Source organism: Macaca fascicularis, chromosome 14, assembly GCF_037993035.2.
Source record: "Macaca fascicularis isolate 582-1 chromosome 14, T2T-MFA8v1.1".
Taxonomy (NCBI): Eukaryota; Metazoa; Chordata; class Mammalia; order Primates; family Cercopithecidae; genus Macaca; species Macaca fascicularis.
The window spans coordinates 54499368-54517570 of NC_088388.1; the positions used below are offsets into that span (position 1 = coordinate 54499368).

The 18203-nt window shown below is 46.6% G+C and overlaps 1 protein-coding gene and 1 pseudogene across 6 annotated transcripts in view; both read left to right on the top strand.

The window, feature by feature from the left end:
* Window positions 1-16537, top strand: part of GALNT18 (polypeptide N-acetylgalactosaminyltransferase 18) — a 362191-nt gene extending 345654 nt beyond the window's left edge. For all 6 annotated transcript variants that reach the window (XM_065528547.2, XM_065528548.2, XM_005578608.4 and 3 more), the window contains one exon: window positions 16128-16537. In XM_065528547.2, coding sequence (XP_065384619.1) covers window positions 16128-16274 — 147 coding nt within the window. In that variant the 3' untranslated portion in view covers window positions 16275-16537. The remainder of the gene's footprint in view (window positions 1-16127) is intronic.
* Window positions 11477-12035, top strand: LOC102128196 (small ribosomal subunit protein eS17 pseudogene; annotated as a pseudogene).
* Window positions 16538-18203: the final 1666 nt, after the last annotated feature.

Consider the following 18203-nt stretch of genomic DNA (forward strand, 5'->3'; position numbering starts at 1 on the left):
CCCAAAGTTAGATGGCAAAACCTGAGAAGGGTTTTTTTCCACCTAGAATTCTCACTGGGCCAGCCTGAATACAAAGCATTACAAATTCGAGAATGACACTCTTAATCCTCTTAATCACACCTTATGGCATCATTTACCCATTATTTCAACCCACGTCCCTCTCTTCTTCCATCAGCCAACAGACTAGAGGGCAGGACTGTGTCTCACACTTCAGTATCTCCAGCACCTCATGAAAAGCCAGAGACAGAGACGGCACCCAGCATGCTGTTGATCAAATGAAGGAGTCTTTTTAAAAAATTCACAAATCTTAACCAAAGGCCCCTTGTGTGCAAGGTCTTGAGCTAGGTTTGTGGGAGCCCCAAAGATGAACAAAATCCTACCCCAGTGATTGTCCTCGGATGTATGCATGCTCACTGAAGAAAAAAATAAAGTCATACTACAGTATTTCAAGAAAATTTCATGTTAATAGTCCTGCTTAGTTGGAAAATTCCCCATTCCTGCAGTGAACACTTTTAGGGGGTAGCGCATCCCACGTGCAGTCCACAGACATGCATTATGTAGATTTCTCAAACTTATGGCATAAACGCACACTTCTTCCGATCACCTCAGATTTGGAGGAGGGAGGTGGAAATATTTTATAGTAAAACAGATATGCATATTGCATGAAGTGGAGTGCAAATTTAAATGAGTATTTTTTAAAACAGGAGGCTCTGATGAAATCTCAGGTTGTTCAGACTGTCTCTCATGTTGCCCTCATACTCTGGGTTCTTTGGCAGGAACGCCGGCAAGGCCCAGCTGGGAGTTCAAGGGCATGCAAGGCAGATGCCACACCCCAGCTCCCTGTGCTTGCTTCATTCTCAGAGCAGCACTGATGCATTTTCCAAGTGGGGAGCATTGCGGATGGCCACGGAGATGTCTGTTAATGCCAGGAAAGGAGAGATTTTCAAGACTAGATGAGACTGCCTGGAAGAGACTGAGCCCCTAGCCAAAGCTGCCTGTCAAGGGACAATTGGCTCTGATATGTGAGGTCTAATTTGATAATTTGATGCAAGATAAGTAACACATGCAAAGACGAATCTATTTGCAGAGCACATTTCCCAGAGAACACCACTAATTCTGCCAAAGAATTTCCCCATGCTGGAGGAGGAGGAGTCCTTGACTTTCTCCTGCTCCAATCCCCAAGTGCTGTCAGCAAGTCCAACTTCGAGAACCTTTTGTGTTGAAAAGAAGAGACAATAATCGAGTATTTCATTATGGCTCCAGAATAAAACAGCCTTTCATTTCCATGTCATATGAAGGGGCAAGTGTGGAACTGTCCAGTTTTGAGGGACTGACAAAGCTTCCTAAATCCAAGTTTAGGCCTTGGATGTACTATTAGTTATTTTTGGTTTACGAAAGTCAGCACTTCCCTCCTCCCCCTCATCCCACAGATATCAGGGACCAGGACTAGGTGTGACGGCTCAGCTCCCCACTACCTAGACCTGGGTGAGATTTTAAAATGTATTGCTCAAACATTTATATGATGTTTACTATGTGCCTGCACTACTCTGTTTTATAAATGTTACTTAATCCCTATGATAGTGCTATAAGGTACTATAACTATCCCCAATTTTATAGAGGAGGAAACTGAGGCATGGAGAGATTAAGTAAGTTGTCAAAAATCAGATCTGGGCATCTCTGCCTCTGGGGTCCATGCTTTAAACCACCATACCATGGTCCCTTGTCCTGCCTCTGGAAAATCAGTGGATCACTGCAATGGGAGTTTGGGGCTGGGGCCTCCCTGCTGAACCGGTCACAAATATGTGTGAACTGGCTGGATCCCTACCTCCTCAGCAAGCTCCCTCCAGCCATCGTGCTGTCTCCATAAGCCCTCTCCACCTGTGCTTTTGCACTTGATGTTCCTGTTACCCCACCTTCAGTCCAAGGGGCCCTTCACACAACAAGCCCCAGGCAGAATCTCACTCAAAGGTGAGACTAAGAAAGAGAACACCCAAGCACTTTAAAAAAACATGAAAGGCTTTACTAGTAAATCAGGTGTTGAGTATTCATAATACAAAAAGACCACTTAACTCTACCAAAAAAGGGGACTTAATCTCAGGGTTTCTTTAACTAGCTGTAATGTCCCACACATGCTTTGAAGTGTTTGATTACTAATCATTAACTACTTAACCTAGAAACTCCTGAGCTCACCATGCTTAAAGCCAAAGACCCACTGGGCCGCTTGCCCATGGAAAATTAATTAAAAAGGAAAGTGGAATGGAAATTCTGAAATAAGCAGAGAAGTCTTTGGAATCCGCGAGTTAGTACACACAAGCATCCTTGTAAACTCCTTGATTGTAAAAGTAAGACCAGCCTGAGCCTAACCCAAATATTCCAGATGTTCTACCTCAGGGTGCAAGCGACCAGCTGGGCCCAGCCTTTTCCTGACAGGGGGTCATAGCTTGTGGTCTCAAAGTGTGGTCCCAGACCAACACCACCAATGTAACAGCACCTGGGAACTTTAAAAGGCACATTTTCAGGCCTTATCTCAGACCTAGTGAATCAGAAGTGAGAGGGGCAGTGATCTATACTTTAACAAGCCCCCAGGCAACTCTAACTCTTACATTCCAGGAGGAACAGGCCAATCTGGTGCTAGCTGTTCCACACGTAGGCACCACAGACACACACTTGGGAAACTGAGGCAGAGAGGTGCTTAGCTGTGTAATAACCTGGGATCTGCTCCTCGGTGCCCAAGAGGCTCATGGACTGTGGCTTCCACACGTCCCAGTCTACACACAGTTCTCTATATTGAGACACAAATTGAGTGCCCCAGCATGCTCTGTCTCCTTTTGTAAGTGAGAAGACTGAAGCCCAGAGTGGCTTAGTCATTTTCCTGGGGTCACATGGCCAAGGCAAGGCACAGAGTCCTAGGTTCGTTGCTTCTGCTGATGCCTTTCCAGTTCCTATTCCTGAGAGGCCCAGAAGGAGGAGGAATTAGGCTGGGAGGTAGGAACCTGGCTGTAGGAATTATTATTAGCCTTCTAAATACTATACATTTCAACTTTTGATTTTTTCTTTTTTTTTTTTTAGCTGCCGTTTCCATATTTAATTTGGTTTTCATTCCAATTAAGTTCTCTGTGTGCTGTGGCTTCTCTCCTGCCAGGTTTAATTGCCCTTATTTAAATTCTTTAATTAAAAGTATTGTGTGTTTCCAGATTATGTAGTTGTAGTATTACACAAATAATGTAGATGACAGGGCTGGTGAACCAAGTGACTGTGCCCTCCACAGAGGGAGGGGCCAGCCCAGGTCTCTGCATGAAGCCCCAGCCTAAGGCCATGAGACTGGCCCAGAGGATGCAGATTGGACCCTGGGAGTGAGGACAGAAGTTGGCTAACAAGTGTCCCTTCTTCCTTCCTTCCTGCAATGCTGTGCCCAACACAGCACTACCCAGAGTGACCTGGTTAACCTGTCAGTCAGATTCTGCAATGGCTGGCCCTGTCATTCAGATTAAAAGCCAAAGTCTTGCTTGTAATTCCAGCACTTTGGGAGGCTGAGGCAGGCAGATCACCCAAGGTCAGGAGTTCGAGACCAGCCTGGCCAACATGGCAAAACCCCGTCCCTCCTAAAACTACAAATATCAGCCAGGCGTAATGGTGCATGCCTGTAATCCCAGCTACTTAGGAGGCTGAGGCGGGAGAATCACTTGTACCTGGGAGGGAGAGGTTGCACTGAGGCGAGATCCTGCCACTACACTCCAGCCTGTGTGACAGAGTGAGACTCCATCTCAAGAAAAAAATAAAAAGCCAAAGTCTGTTCAGTGGCCACAAGGCCCTCCCCACTTACCCTTACCTCTTGGACCTCATCTCCTCCCGCTAACCCCAAGCTTGGGGCCCATGACTCCCCGACCTCTGCCCTGGGCCACCTCCTCCTCTCCTCTTTGTCCTTGCTGAGATCTCAATTTTGATTGAGGATTTCCCCGGCCATCTCTTACAATTGCCGTCTGCCTCCAGCTCACCACCACCCCTGAGCCTCTTTCCCTGTCTACATTTTTATATACAACCTTATCACTTTCTCACATACTTTGGAATTTATTTTTCTGCTTTCCCTCCTAGAATACAGTCTCTACAAAGCAAAGATCTTTTTCTGTTTAGTCACTGATGTATCTCAGCGGCCTAGAATGGTGGGCACTCATTAAATATTTGCTGAATGGAAGGATTAATGAACAGTGTCTCTGCAGACGGCCCTCAGAGGAAACAGACCGAATTTTGAAGCTTGCTGAGGTGACCCTTCACCCTAGGCATTGGGGTACCACCAGCTCCCTCAGTCTAGTTCACCACCACTGTGATAGGCAGGGGCTGGGGCTGGCCACCATCCTAGTGAGGAACGTGAAGGGGGCAGACCCCCTGGGTTCCCAGCCTGGCACTACTGACTACTCATTTACTGACCATGTGACCCTGGACAAGTCTTCCAGCCTCTCTGAGCCTCAGTCTCCAAGCCTGTAAAATGGGGATAATTATTCTACCTCTCAGGGCTTTTGTCAGGAAGACCTGAAATTGGGCATGTAAAGCATTTGGCACAGTACTAAACAAATAGTAAATAAGTGATAGTTGTTATTGCTCTCATCTCAGCTGCAGAACCCACAGGCAGAAGTAATTAGTAAAACACGAGGCTGCTCCCACGGTGCTGAACTTCCCAGGAAGGCACTGAATGTGGGAAAGGAAGGCTTCTTTGCAATATTTGTGAATGAAATTTTCCGAGAGAGAAGAAGAAAGAGTTTGTTCAGTGAAAGAGGCTGAGGTCAAGAAGGGGGACAGGAGGAAGACAATGCTGGTGGCCAGTGCTATCTCCAGCATCAAAGGGTCGCCTGGCTCCTCTCTCCATACCCCGGATGTGTTCCAGGGAGCAGGTCAGGGCTCTGCTCAGCGATGCCCCACCATGGCCTTACTACCCATTCTAGAGGACCCTCCCCTCCCAGCCTCTGGGGAGGGAACTCTCCTGGCCTCATACTCCACCCCCCGACAGGCTCAGATATTCTCATGGAGGTTGTGTCCCATCCACTCGCCTCCCCCGCAACTCTTGGCCGTGATCCATCCCGCCCACATCCCTTCAGGCAGCCACATTGGCTGCCTCTGGCACAGGGTCACCGCACTTCTAGTCTCTAGGGTGCTGAGGCTGTGGTTGGGCTGGGGCCGGGCCTGGGAAATGTCTGATGGGAGTCTCTGAAGGACGCTTTATGTCTCAGAGACCTCTCTTCCTGCCTCCCTCTCTGGAACTTGGCAAGGTGCCCCTTGGAAGGCAAGCATAGAAGGGGCTGTGGTGTCTTCTGTGTGGGACGTGTTTCTCCAAGAGTCCATGGTCCAGGGTCTGCACAGCACCTCTCTGTTGGCAAGGCCTGGGCCGGCCCCAAGGATGAGCTGAGCAGCCAGAATCTTCAGCGGAGTGGGCAGCGGCACCTGGGCCGGGCCCCTGTTTGCTGTGCTCTTTGGTCATAGCCCCCACACTGATCTGTATGTTTTAGAGCTGATAACGGGATTTCCTATCAGTCCTCGGCTCATCCTTCCAGGAATCAGGACAGAAATGACCATCTGGCCCTGCAGACAATGAAACCAGAAGGGGGGAGAGGGTTGCCCAGGCCACACAGCTGACCACCAGGAAAGCGGCTGTGTCCTCAGCATCCTAGCTCAGCACTCTTCCCTTTCTGCCTGGCTCCGGAAGCGCCAATAGTTCTTGCAAATTAGAGAGAGTGGCTGGTTTTGGTCCCCTGCCTGCGTGCTGCTCCCAGCGTGGCGGGGAAGACAGACCACTGGGCTGGCAGGACTGTGGCGGGGCCGGGGAACTAGCCATAGATCTGTTCAAGAAGCATCAGCGACACAGCCCAGCCTGGGTGTGGGCAGCAGATATGCCCAGGCCACAAGGTTTTACACAGAAGCTAGGGAAATGTGGGCCATGGAGCAATGGTCTGGCCTTGCTTGGAGCAAGTGGCATAGGGGATGCCTCTGGGCCTAAAAGTCTAGCCTTTAAGGGACGGGATGGGCACTCAAGGTAGACTGAGGTCTGAGAGGACAACTCGAGGCTGTGCTTCACACCCATCAGGAGCACGGTGTGGCCCCAACGTGCCAACTACTTGGCTAAGCTGAAGGGATCTCTTGTCCAGTGTAAATGAGGCAGTGACCCTGGGCGCTGTGGTCAGTCCTGAGGGACAGAAATTAACCAGAGCTTGTTCAAAGGAGGGCAACCAGTTTGGAAAATTATACAAAATTGTCCCGCCAGGAACTGGGAAAGTTAAACCTGGAAATGCAGAGAACTGGGAGATGCTGGCCTCACCTCCCCTGCCAGAAGGGAAGGTGTAGAGGAACAGCCACTGGGGAAGCCTCAGGGGAGCTCTGCCACTCCTCGGGGGATGCCAAGACAAGGATTTTAGCTCTGGGAGGGGCAGGCTCCAAGGGTGAGCAGCTAGGGGAAGACTGCATATTCCGGAAGGGTTAGATCCTTCTCCCTGGAGGCACCAAACAGAGCTGAAGGGCCCCATGGCCCAAGTACAGACGCCATTCAGCACGTGAGAGCGAGAGGCTGGCCTTCAAGGTCTCTTTCAGCATGGGGATTCCAGGGCCCTTTCCAGGCTTGTCCAAGGGCCCCTTTCAGAGGCCGAGCCTGCAGGTTTCTCCCTGGCAACGGGTGGGCCCCAATAGCTGCTGTTTCAGTTTCCCGTTTATTATTTGGTCTCTGTGCTGTTGAGTACACTGAATCACTGCTGTCCCCAGGGAAGGCCCCTGGGGTGTGGGGCACAGTGGGTGGGACCTTGCTTTATTCTGTGAACGCTTCTGAATAGGTTTGTGTGATCTGCTGGGCCATCTCCCCAACACAGGGAGTTGGGAATCCCATATCCCCTCCCAACACACACATACACAGTCCCCGCCACGCCACCCCCACCCCCACGCCACCCCCACCCCACTCCCAGCTTCTCAGTCCCTGCCTCCTTCACCTGTGACTCAAGTCCCTTCTCAGGGAGCTGGATTTGATTTTTTAATTGAACAACATGGATACATACAGAAACATGTATAAAATACATAGTTTCAACTCCATGGTTTAAAATAAAGCAAATCCCTAGGTTTCCATCACCCATCTCAGGAAATAGGACTCTGCCAACAACACCCTTGTGAGTTCCTGCCTATCACCTTCCCACTTCCTTTTCCCCAGAGCTGACCACCATCCTAACTTTCACATCATGGCTTTTCCTGTTTGGGAAGTTTATATAAATAGAATAATGTTTGTATTTTGTCTGGCTTCTTCTGCTCAACATTGTATTGGTGCGATTTATCCTTATCGAGTATAGCTATAGTTTGTTTTTATTGCTATATAGGATTCCATCATATGAATATACCATGAGTTGTATGTCTGCTGTACTATTCATGGGCGTTTGAGTTGTCTCCAGGTTAGTTTTATAAATCATGTTCTAGAAAGCGTTCATGCGCATGTCTTTGGGGTAAACATTTCTGACAGAAGTGTTGGGTCATAGGATTATATATGTTAACTATAGTAGGTACTGCCCATTTCAATAGTTGTAAGTACTGAAGTGTTTTTAAGTCTTAAATTGTTAAAAAAAATTTTAATTCTTAAGTCTGTGTTAGGCCATTCTTGCATTGCTATAAAGAAATACTTGAGACACTGGGTACTTTATACAGAAAAGAGGTATAATTGGCTCATGATTCTTCAGGCTATACAGGAAACATGGCTTCTGGTAGGGCCTCAGGAAGCTTTTGCTCCTGGCAGAAGATGAATTAGGAGCTTGCAGGTCACATGATGAAGGCAGGAGAGAGAGTGGTGGGAGGAGGTGCCACACACTTTTAAATGACCAGATCTCATGTAGACTCAGAGTGAGAGAGCTCCCTTCTCACCAAGAGGATGGCCCAAGCCCATCAAGAGGGATCCAGCCCCATGATCCAAACACCTCCCACCAGGTCCCACCTGCAACATTGGGGATCACATTCAACAAATATCCAAACTACATCAATGGGTACATAATAGTTGAATATATTTATGGGGTATATGTAATGTTGTCATACAGGCATATAATGTGTAATGATCAAATCAGGATAATTGGGTTATCTTTTACCTCAAGCATTTATCATTTCTTTGTGTTAGAAACATTCTAATTCTACTTTTAGTAATTTTAAAATATACAATAAATTATTAACTATAGTTATCCTGTTGTATTACTATTAGAGCTTATTCCTTTTATCAAACTGTATTTTTGTACCTATTAACCATCCCCGCTTTTTCCTCTCCTCCCTACTACCTTTCTTAGCCTCTGGTAACCATCATTCTATCTCCAGGAATTCATTTTTTTTTTTTTTTTAATTTTTAGGTTGTCTGTCTTTCTGTGCCTGGTTTATTTCACTTAACATAATGACCTACAGTTCCATCCATGTTGTTGCAAATAATAGAATCTCTTTTTTCTTACTATAAGTTCTGGGGTACACATGCAGAATGTACAGGTTTGTCACATGGGTATTACATGTGCCATGTTGGTTTGCTGCACCCATCAACCCGTCATCTACATTAGGTATTTCTCCTAACGTTATCCCTCCCCCAGCCTCCTGCCCACTGACAGGCCCCAGTATGTGATGCCCTCCCTGCCGTGTCCATGTGTTCTCATTGTTCAACTTGCTCCAGAGCTGAGTTCAAGTCCTGGATATCCTTGTTAATTTTCTGTCTCATTGATCTGTCTAATATTAAAGGTGGGGTGTTAAAGTCTCCCACTATTATTGTATGGGAGTCTAAGTCTTGCACCTAGATTATTAAAGCAAGTTCTTAGAGACCTAAAATGAGACTTAGACCCCCACACAATAATAGTGGGAGACTTTAACATCCCACTGTCAATATTAGATCAACAAGACAGAAGGTTAACAAGGATATTCAGGACCTGAACTCAGCTCTGGACCAAGTGGACTTAATAGACATCTACAGAACTCTCCACCCCAAATCAACAGAATATACACTCTTCTCAGCTCCTCATCTGACTTATTCCAAAACTGACCACATAATTGGAAGTAAAGCACTCCTCAGCAATTGCAAAAAGGAACTCCCTCAAAACTGCACAAGTACATGGAAAATGAAGAACAACTTGCTCCTGAGTGACTACTGGGTAAATAATGAAATGAAGGCAGAAGTAAAGATGTTCTTTGAAACCAATGAGAACAACAACACAATGTACCAGAATCTCTGGGACACAATTAAAGCAGTGTGTAGAGGGAAATTTATAGCACTAAATGCCCACAAGAGAAAGCAGGAAAGATCTAAAATTGACAACCTAACATCACAATTAAAAGAACTAGAGAAGCAAGAGCAAACACAATCAAAAGCTAGCAGAAGGCAAGAAATAACTAAGATCAGAGCAGAACTGAAAGAGATAGAGACACGAAAAACCCTTCAAAAAATAAATCCAGGGGCTGGTTCTTGGAAAAGATCAACAAAATAGACCACTAGCTAGACTAATAAAAAAGAGAAGAATCAAATAGATGCAATAAAAAATGATACAAGGGATATCACCACTGACCCCACAGAAATACAAACTACCATTAGAGAATACTATAAACACCTCTACACAAATAAACTAGAAAATCTAGAAGAAATGGATAAATTACTGGACACCTACAACCTCCCAAGACTAAACCAGGAAGAAGTTGAATCCCTGAATAGACCAATATAGACCAATAACAGGCTCTGAAATTGAGGCAATAATAGCCTACCAACCAAAAATAGTCCAGGACCAGACGGATTCACAGCCAGATTCTACCAGGGTTACAAAGAGGACCTGCTACCATTACTTCTGAAACTATTAGAGGGACTCCTACCTAACTCATTTTATGAGGCCAGCATCATCCTGATACCAAAGCCTGGCAGAGACACAACAACAAAAGAAAATTTCAGGCCAATATCCCTGATGAACATCAATGCGAAAATCCTAATGAAATACTGGCAAACTGAATCCAGCAGCACATCAAAAAGCTTATCCACCACGATCAAGTCGGCTTGATGCAAGGCTGGTTCAACATACACAAATCAATCAATGTAACCCATCACATAAACAGAACCAATGACAAAAATACATGATTATTTCAATAGATGCAGAAAAGACCTTCGATAAAATTCAACACCCCTTCATGCTAAAAGCTCTCAAACTAAGTTTTGATGGAACATATCTCAAAATAGTAAGAGCTGTTTATGACAAACCCACAGCCAATATCATAGTGAATGGGCAAAAACTGGAAGTATTCCCTTTGAAAACTGGCACAAGGCAGGGATGCCCTCTCTCACCACTCCTATTCAACATAGTGTTGGAAGTTCTGGCCAGGGCAGTCAGGCAAGAGAAAGAAATACAGGATATTCAGATAGGAAGAGAGGAAGTCAAATTGTCTGCAGATGACATGATTGTATATTTAGAAAACCCCATTGTCTCAGCCCAAAATCTCCTTAAGTTGATAAGCAACTTCAGCAAAGTCTCAGCATACAAAATCAGTGTGCAAAAATCACAAGCATTCCTGTATACCAATAACAGACAAACAGAGAGCCAAATCCCGTTCACGATTGCTACAAAGAGAATAAAATACCTAGGAATACAACTTACAAGCGATGTGAAGGACCTCTTCAAGGAGAACTACAAACCACTGCTCAAGGACATGAGAGAGGACAAACAAATGGAAAAACATTCCATGCTCATGGATAGGAAAAATAAATATCATGAAAATGGCCATACTGCCCAAAGTAATTTATAGATTCAAGGCTATCCCCATCAAGCTACCACTGACTTTCTTCACAGAATTAGAGAAAACTACTCTAAAGTTCATATGGAACCAAAAAAGAGCCTGCAGAGCCAAGACAATCCTAAGAAAAAGAACACAGCTAGATGCATCAGGCTACCTAACTTCAAACTATACTACAAGGCTACAGTAACCAAAACAGCATGGTACTGGTACCAAAACAGAGAGATAAGACCAATGGAACAGAACAGAGACCTCAGAAATAACACCACACATCTACAACCATCTGATCTTTGACAAACCTGACAGAAACAAGCAATGGGGAAAGGATTCCCTATTTAATAAATGGTGTTGGGGAAACTGGCTAGCCATACACAGAAAACTGAAGCTGGACCCCTTCCTTACACCTTATACAAAAATCAACTCAAGATGGATCAAAGACTTAAACACAAGACCTAGGACCATAAAAATCCTAGAAGAAAACCTGGGCAGTACCATTCGGGACATAGGCATGGGCAAAGACTTCATGACTAAAACATACAAAGCAATGGCAGCAAAAGCCCAAATTGACAAATGGGATCTAATTAAACTAAAGAGCTTCTGCATAGCAAAAGAAACTATCAAGAGTGAACAGGCAACTACAGAATGGGAGAAAATTTTTGCAATCTATCCATCTGACAAAGGGCTAATATCCAGAATCTACAAAGAACAAACAAATTTATAAAAAACAACCCCACTCTTTACCAAGGACCCGCCAACATGGGCCACGTTCGCACCAAAACCGTGAAGAAGGCGGCCCGGGTCATCATAGAGAAGTACTACACGCGCCTGGGCAACGACTTCCACACAAACAAGCGCGTGTGCGAGGAGATCGCCATTATCCCCAGCAAGAAGCTCCGCAACAAGATAGCAGGCTATGTCACCCATCTGATGAAGCGGATTCAGAGAGGCCCTGTAAGAGGTATCTCCATCAAGCTGCAGGAGGAGGAGAGAGAAAGGAGAGACAATTACGTTCCTGAGGTCTCAGCCCTGGATCAGGAGGTAATTGAAGTAGATCCTGACAGTAAGGAAATGCTGAAGCTTTTGGACTTCGGCAGTCTGTCCAACCTGCAGGTCACTCAGCCTACAGTTGGGATGAATTTCAAAACACCTCGGGGACCTGTTTGAATTTTTTCTGCAGTGCTATATTATTTTCAATAAATCTGGGACAACAGCAAACATAAATAAATAAATAAATAAATAAATAAATAAATAAATAAAATAAAATAAAATAAAATAAAATAAAAAATAAAAAACAACCCCATTTAAAAGTGAGCAGAGGATATGAACAGACACTTCTCAAAAGAAGACATTTATGTAGCCAACAGCCATAGGGAAAACTCATCATCACTGGTCATTAGAGAAATGTAAATTGAAACCACAATAAGATACCATCTCATGCTAGTTAGAATGGCAGTCATTAAAATGTCAGGAAACAACAGATGCTGGAGAGGATGTGGAGAAATAGGACTTTTACACTGTTGGTGGGAGTGTAAATTAGTTCAACTATTGTGGAAGACAGTGTGGTGATTCCTCAAGGATCTAGAACTAGAAATACCATTTGATCCAGCGATCCCATCACTGGGTATATACCCAAAGGATTATTAATCATTCTATAAAGACACATGCACATGTATGTTTATTGTGGCACCATTCACAATAGCAAAGACTTGGAACCAACCCAAATATCCATCAATAATAGACTGGATAAAGCAAATGTGTCACATATACACCATGGAATACTATGCAGCCATAAAAAATGAGTTCATGTCCTTTGCAGGGAGATGGATGAAGCTGGAAACCATCATCCTCAGCAAATTATCACAACAACAGCAAAGAACAGAAAACCAAACACCACATGTTCTCACTCATAAGTGGGAGTTGAACAATGAGAACCCATGGACATTGGGAGGGGAGCATCACACACTGGGGCTTATCAGGGAGTGGGGGGCTAAGGGAGGAATAACATTAGGAGAAATACCTAATGTAGGTGACAGGTTGATGGGTGCAGCAAACCACCATGGCATGCATATACCTATGTAACAAAACTGCACATTCTACTCATGTACCTCAGAACTTAAAGTACAATAATAAAAATAAATTTTAAAAACCCACCTACTCAAGCCTCAGCAATGGCGGATGCCCCTTCCCCAACCAAGCTTGAGCATCCCAGGTTGACCTCAGACTGCTGTCCTAGCAGAGAGAATTTCAAGCCAGTAGATCTTAGCTTGCTGGGCTCTGTGGGAGTGGGACCCACTGATCCAGACCACTTGGCTCCCTGGCTTCAGCCCCCTTTCCAGGGGAGTGAATGGTTCTGTCTCACTGGCATTCCAGGTGCCACTGGAATATGAAAAAAAAAAAAAAACTCCTGCAGCTAGCCCAGTGTCTGCCCAAAGAGTCACCCAGTTTTTGTGCTTGAAACCCAGCACCATGGTGGTGTAGGCACCAGATGGAATCTCCTGGTCTGCCAGTTGCGAAGACCATGGGAAAAGTGCAGTATCTGGGCTGGAGTGCACCGTTCTCCCGGTACAGTCTCTCACAGCTTTCCTTGGCTTGGGGAGGGAGATCTCCCAACCGCTTGCACTTCCCAGGTGAGGCAACGCCCCACCCTGCTTCAGCTTGTCTCCCATAGGGCTATATCCACTGTCCAACCAGTCCGAATAAGATGAACCAGCTACCTCAGTCGGAAATGCAGAAATCACCCGTCTTCTGCATCGATCTCGCTGGGAGCTGCAGACCGGAGCTGTTCCTATCTGGCCATCTTGACAGTGAAACCAGAATCTCATTTTAATGTTTAAATATTATTCCATCCTGTGCATATACCACATATTCTTTATTCATTAATCTACTGGATACTTAGGTTGATTCTGTATGTTGTCTATTGTGAATAGTGCTGCAATAAACATGGGAGTGCACATCTCTCTTCAATATGCTGGTTTCCTTCCTTTTGGGTATATACCCAACAATGGGATTGCTGGATCATACAGTTTTATTTTTGAGGAACTTCCATACTGTTCTCCATAGTGGCTGTACTAATTTTCATTCCCACCAACAATGTACACGGATTCCCTTTTCTCCACATCCTCACCAGCATTTATTATTGCCTGTCTTTTGGTTAAAGTCATTTTAACCGGGGTGAGATGATTACAGTTTTTGCTTACATTTCTCTGGTAATTACTGCTGTTGAACATTTTTCCATAACCTGTTTGCCATTTATAAGTCTTCTGTGGAATGTCCAGATCTTTTGCCCATTTTTTAATAGGATGTTTTGTTTTCTTGCTATTGAGTTATTTGAACTTCTTATGTATCCTGGTTATTAATCTCTTGTCAGAGGGGTAGTTTGCAAATATTTTCTCCCATTCTGTGGGCTCTTTGTTTCCTTTGCTGTGCAGAAGCTTTTTAACTTGATGTGATCCTATTTGCCCATTTTTGCCTTGGTTGCCTGTGCTTTTGAGGTCTGACTCAAGAAATTGTTGCCCAGATCAATGTCCTGGAGTGTTTCCCACATCCTGGCGTGTTTCTCCAATGTTTTCTTCTAGGAGTTTCATGTCTCAGATTTTAAAGTCTTTAATCTATTTTGATTTGATTTTCATATATAGCAAGAGATGGGGGTCTAGTTTCATTCTCTCACATTTTCCCAGGCAATTTCTTGAAAAGACTGTCCTTTCCCCATTATACAGAGAACCAAGTCTTAAGACTCTCTTGAGATGTCAGTTGTTGCTATGGGAATGGTCATGGCAGAGTTAGATGACGTCCTTGGAGAAGTTTGCCACCTCTCCCTCTCTCAGTGCACTTCCCACTGTGAGCTGGAAAAGGCACAAAATGAAGAGCACCAGCCCAGCTCGTAAACTGAGGTGGAGGAAGTGGAGGAAGTGGAGGTGGGGCATGGGTGGGCAGTCGAGAACACTTCCTGGAGGAAATGGAGCAGGAGTTGAGCTTTGACACATGGTTGTGGCTTAACCTGTCATGGGAGCATGGGGAAGAATCCCAGGCAGAGAGCACAGCTTGTTTTAAAGTTCAGGAACCCTGAGTTAATGTAAATGGGATCAGAAAAGTACAAGGGATTTGGTACAGCTGTAGCAGAAGTCATGGAGCTTGGAGGAGGATCAGAGACGAGGCTAGAGAGAAGGGCAGCACTGAGCCATGGAGGCCTTCGGTGCTGCACTAAGGAGCTTGGGCTTTGTCCGTTAGGCCAAACGTGCATTTTCGAAAGATCACCACTCCCGCCTCTAGAGGTTGGAAGAGAGATCCATTAGGGGGCTGACACAGTTATCCCAGAGAGAGAGAAGTTGGTGGCCTGAACCAGGGCAAGTATGATGGGAAAGGGATAAGGGGACAGTCACATGACACAAGAGAGGTAGAACTGCCAGGACTTGAGGCCTAATTGGATGCTGAAAGGATAAATAAATGAAAATGTCCATGTTTCTCACACAAATACCTGAGACAGAAACACAGGAGTAGGTTCTGGGGAAAAAGTGAGTTTGACCATATACTGAAGTGCCATTAAGCTACAAGGAGTCCAATTATGAGGACCTCTACCCACCAAAGCAATTCCGTCTGCTTGGGAGGCCAAAATCTAGTTGAGCACAAGTTTGGTGGTAACTCGGAGATGCTCAGACAGTCCAGGATGCCACCTCAGGCTCACAGCCAGCAACCCAAAGGGTCTAGGCCCTGAAAGGATTTCACTACAAAAATTGGGGGTTGCTATAGGGCTGATATGAAGAACAGAACCTCAAGGGGCTTTGGGTCGTAAACTGAATGAGAATGGCTACAAACATTCTGCAACATCAGTAGCATGGGGGAAAAATCTCGCATGTCAGGACTCAGGGAGCCTAATGGCCTAATAGACAGTATCCAGGAGCTTTGGTTGAAACCAGTACTGATGACTCCAGAGGTCCAGTTTGGGGCATGGACCCTAGGAGCAGGAAGCCCCTGGCCTCTGGTGATGCTCAAATGAGGGCCAATGATGGGTTGTCCCAAGAAACTAGGCTTTTCAGAGAGGTGGCCCAGCCAATGGCTATGGGGAGCAAGGCCCAGCCCCTGGAGTAGGAGCTGTAGGTGCAAACAGGTGTGCCACAGCCCAGCTAGGTAGACAGAACTGGGGGTGGGGAGGTCTGTCTCCTAGCAAAGAACTAGGGCTTTGTGAAGAGAGCTGCGGCAGATTCAGTCTTCCGGAGGAGACAAACACATCAGCGATGGGGGAGCCTGCAGTTTCACGGGAATGCTAGCCTCCTGGGATCTGGCCACACAGATAATGTCAGCCCTCACTAGCCACTGGGCCTGAGGCTCCTGAATCTCCGTGTGTTGCCTCTATGCCCTCTGACCCCGCTCTCTGCCCTGGCCCCTAGGGAGGAGCCATCCAGAACCGCAAGTCCAAGCGCTGTCTGGAGCTGCAGGAGAACAGCGAGCTGGAGTTCGGCTTCCAGCTGGTGTTGCAGGAGTGCTCGGGCCAGCACTGGAGCGTCACCAACGTCCTGCGGAGCCTGGCGTCCTGACCCACTTGGGCCACTTCCGGCTGCCTCTTTGCTACTGTGTAGCACCTACTGCAACGCTGCCTGCTGTCCGTGTGGGGTTGGAGTCAGGGGAACCAGGTTAGTGGGCCCCCAAGAAGAGCTTTTTATTTCCTATTCAATTTTCGTGGAGTTTATAGAAAGACGCTAATTGGTGGGTGATGGTATGATATCAAACTATTTTGCAGTTGTAAATAGGTGACAAATGGAAAATATTTATAACTGACAATAAAATATTATTAAGAAAAGGGTTTTGCAGTCATTTGGTACTCTGTGGAGATTCATGCCTGGCTCCTTTGAACTTGGAGTTCTCGTAGCCAAAAATGTGTCCCTGTGTGCCCTTCTGGCTTCTCGTCCTTCGGAAAGGGAGTTTTAATGACCAGCACTCAGTGGGAGCTTGTTGTGCAAGCTGCCAGCTCTTTCATTAGACCCAAGGCAGCAAGAAGGGCACTATGACCTCAGGTTCCTACCCAGAGGGAAGGTCCCCTCTGCCTCTCCCATGGCAAGTGCCCCTCTGGAAGATACCTGCAGCCCTTCATTCCTGAGGAACCACAGTTGCTCACTGGCCACTGGAGTGTTGTCTGCTGGACTTCAGGCCACCCTGCCTTCTCCTGAAGTCGCCAACTTACCACCTCCTTTACCCCACAGAGCTGCCCCCGCCCAGCCCCTCATCAGGACACTGCCTGTGTCCAATTGCCAAGACCGTTCAGGCTCCTCCCATGAATCAGGGGTTTTCAGTTTCCTTCAGCTGCCATAACAGATCTCCACACACTGGGCCGCTCACACAACAGAAAATGATCGTCTCACCGTTAGGGAAGCTAGGAGTCCAAAATCAAGGTGTTGGCAGGGCTGGTTCCTTCTGTGGGCTGGGAGGGGAATCTGCTCCAGGCCTCTCTTCTGGCTCCTCGTAGTCTCAGGCCTTCCCTGGCGGGGCAATGGCCATCTTCTCCCCCATGTCTTTACGTTGTCTTCCCTCTGTATGTGTCTGTCTCTGGGGCCCAAATTTCCCATCTGTAGGAGGACCCCAGTCATGTTGAATGACAGGCCACCCTAACAACCTCATTTAACTTGATTACCTCTGTAAAGATTATCTCCAAATAAGGTCACGTTCTGAGGTACTGGGGATGAGGACCTTACCATATCCTTTTGGGGGGCTCAGTTCAGCCCTTAGCACCTGGCTCACTCATGCAGGGCTCCAGGTCAGCCCCCCTGGGCCAGCCTCAGGAGAGCAGCAGCGCCAGAGTGGAATCTTCTTTCTCAGAGCCTGCTGCCCAACTCGCAGTTCCTCCAACAGCTTCAGCAGGATGTTCCTTGCTGCAGTCCAGCAGCCCTGCTTCTGGTTGGGGGAATCCCCCTTTTTCAGGTTTGAAGGACTCCCCCCCATCCCCCTGCCCAGCACCCCCTCCAGCTCCCTAGCTCACAGCAGAGCAATGACCAATAACAGGTGCTAAGACAGGAAGGACAGGAAGCCCTTTCTGCAGAGGTTTCAGCCCCTCCCCCATCCTCACCTTCCCTTAGTCCTCTTTCCCCAGGGATTCTCCTACTCTGGATCAGTAATTTATAGTTGAAAACTGATGAGCATGGTGGAACCCCCTGGACCTATGGAACCCCCAAGGGAAGAGAGCCTGTTGTCTCAGGCACTCTAGCATACCCAGAAATCTATCCAGCCCAGGGCTCACCTGGAGGGGCCCCCAGGGCTCCCCAGGCCATATCATAGATTCCCCTTCAAGTTCACATTTAACTCCCTAAACAGCCCCTTGGGCTCCACTGCAGACCAATGAAAGGACAGCCAGACATTCTCCAGGCTGGCCACACCTAATGGCCACCACCTACCACCCGGGGGTCAACACGGGGAGCAGGAGCCTCAAGAGGAAAGAGGCCCCCCTGGGGTTGCAGGCACTGCCTTTGCCATGC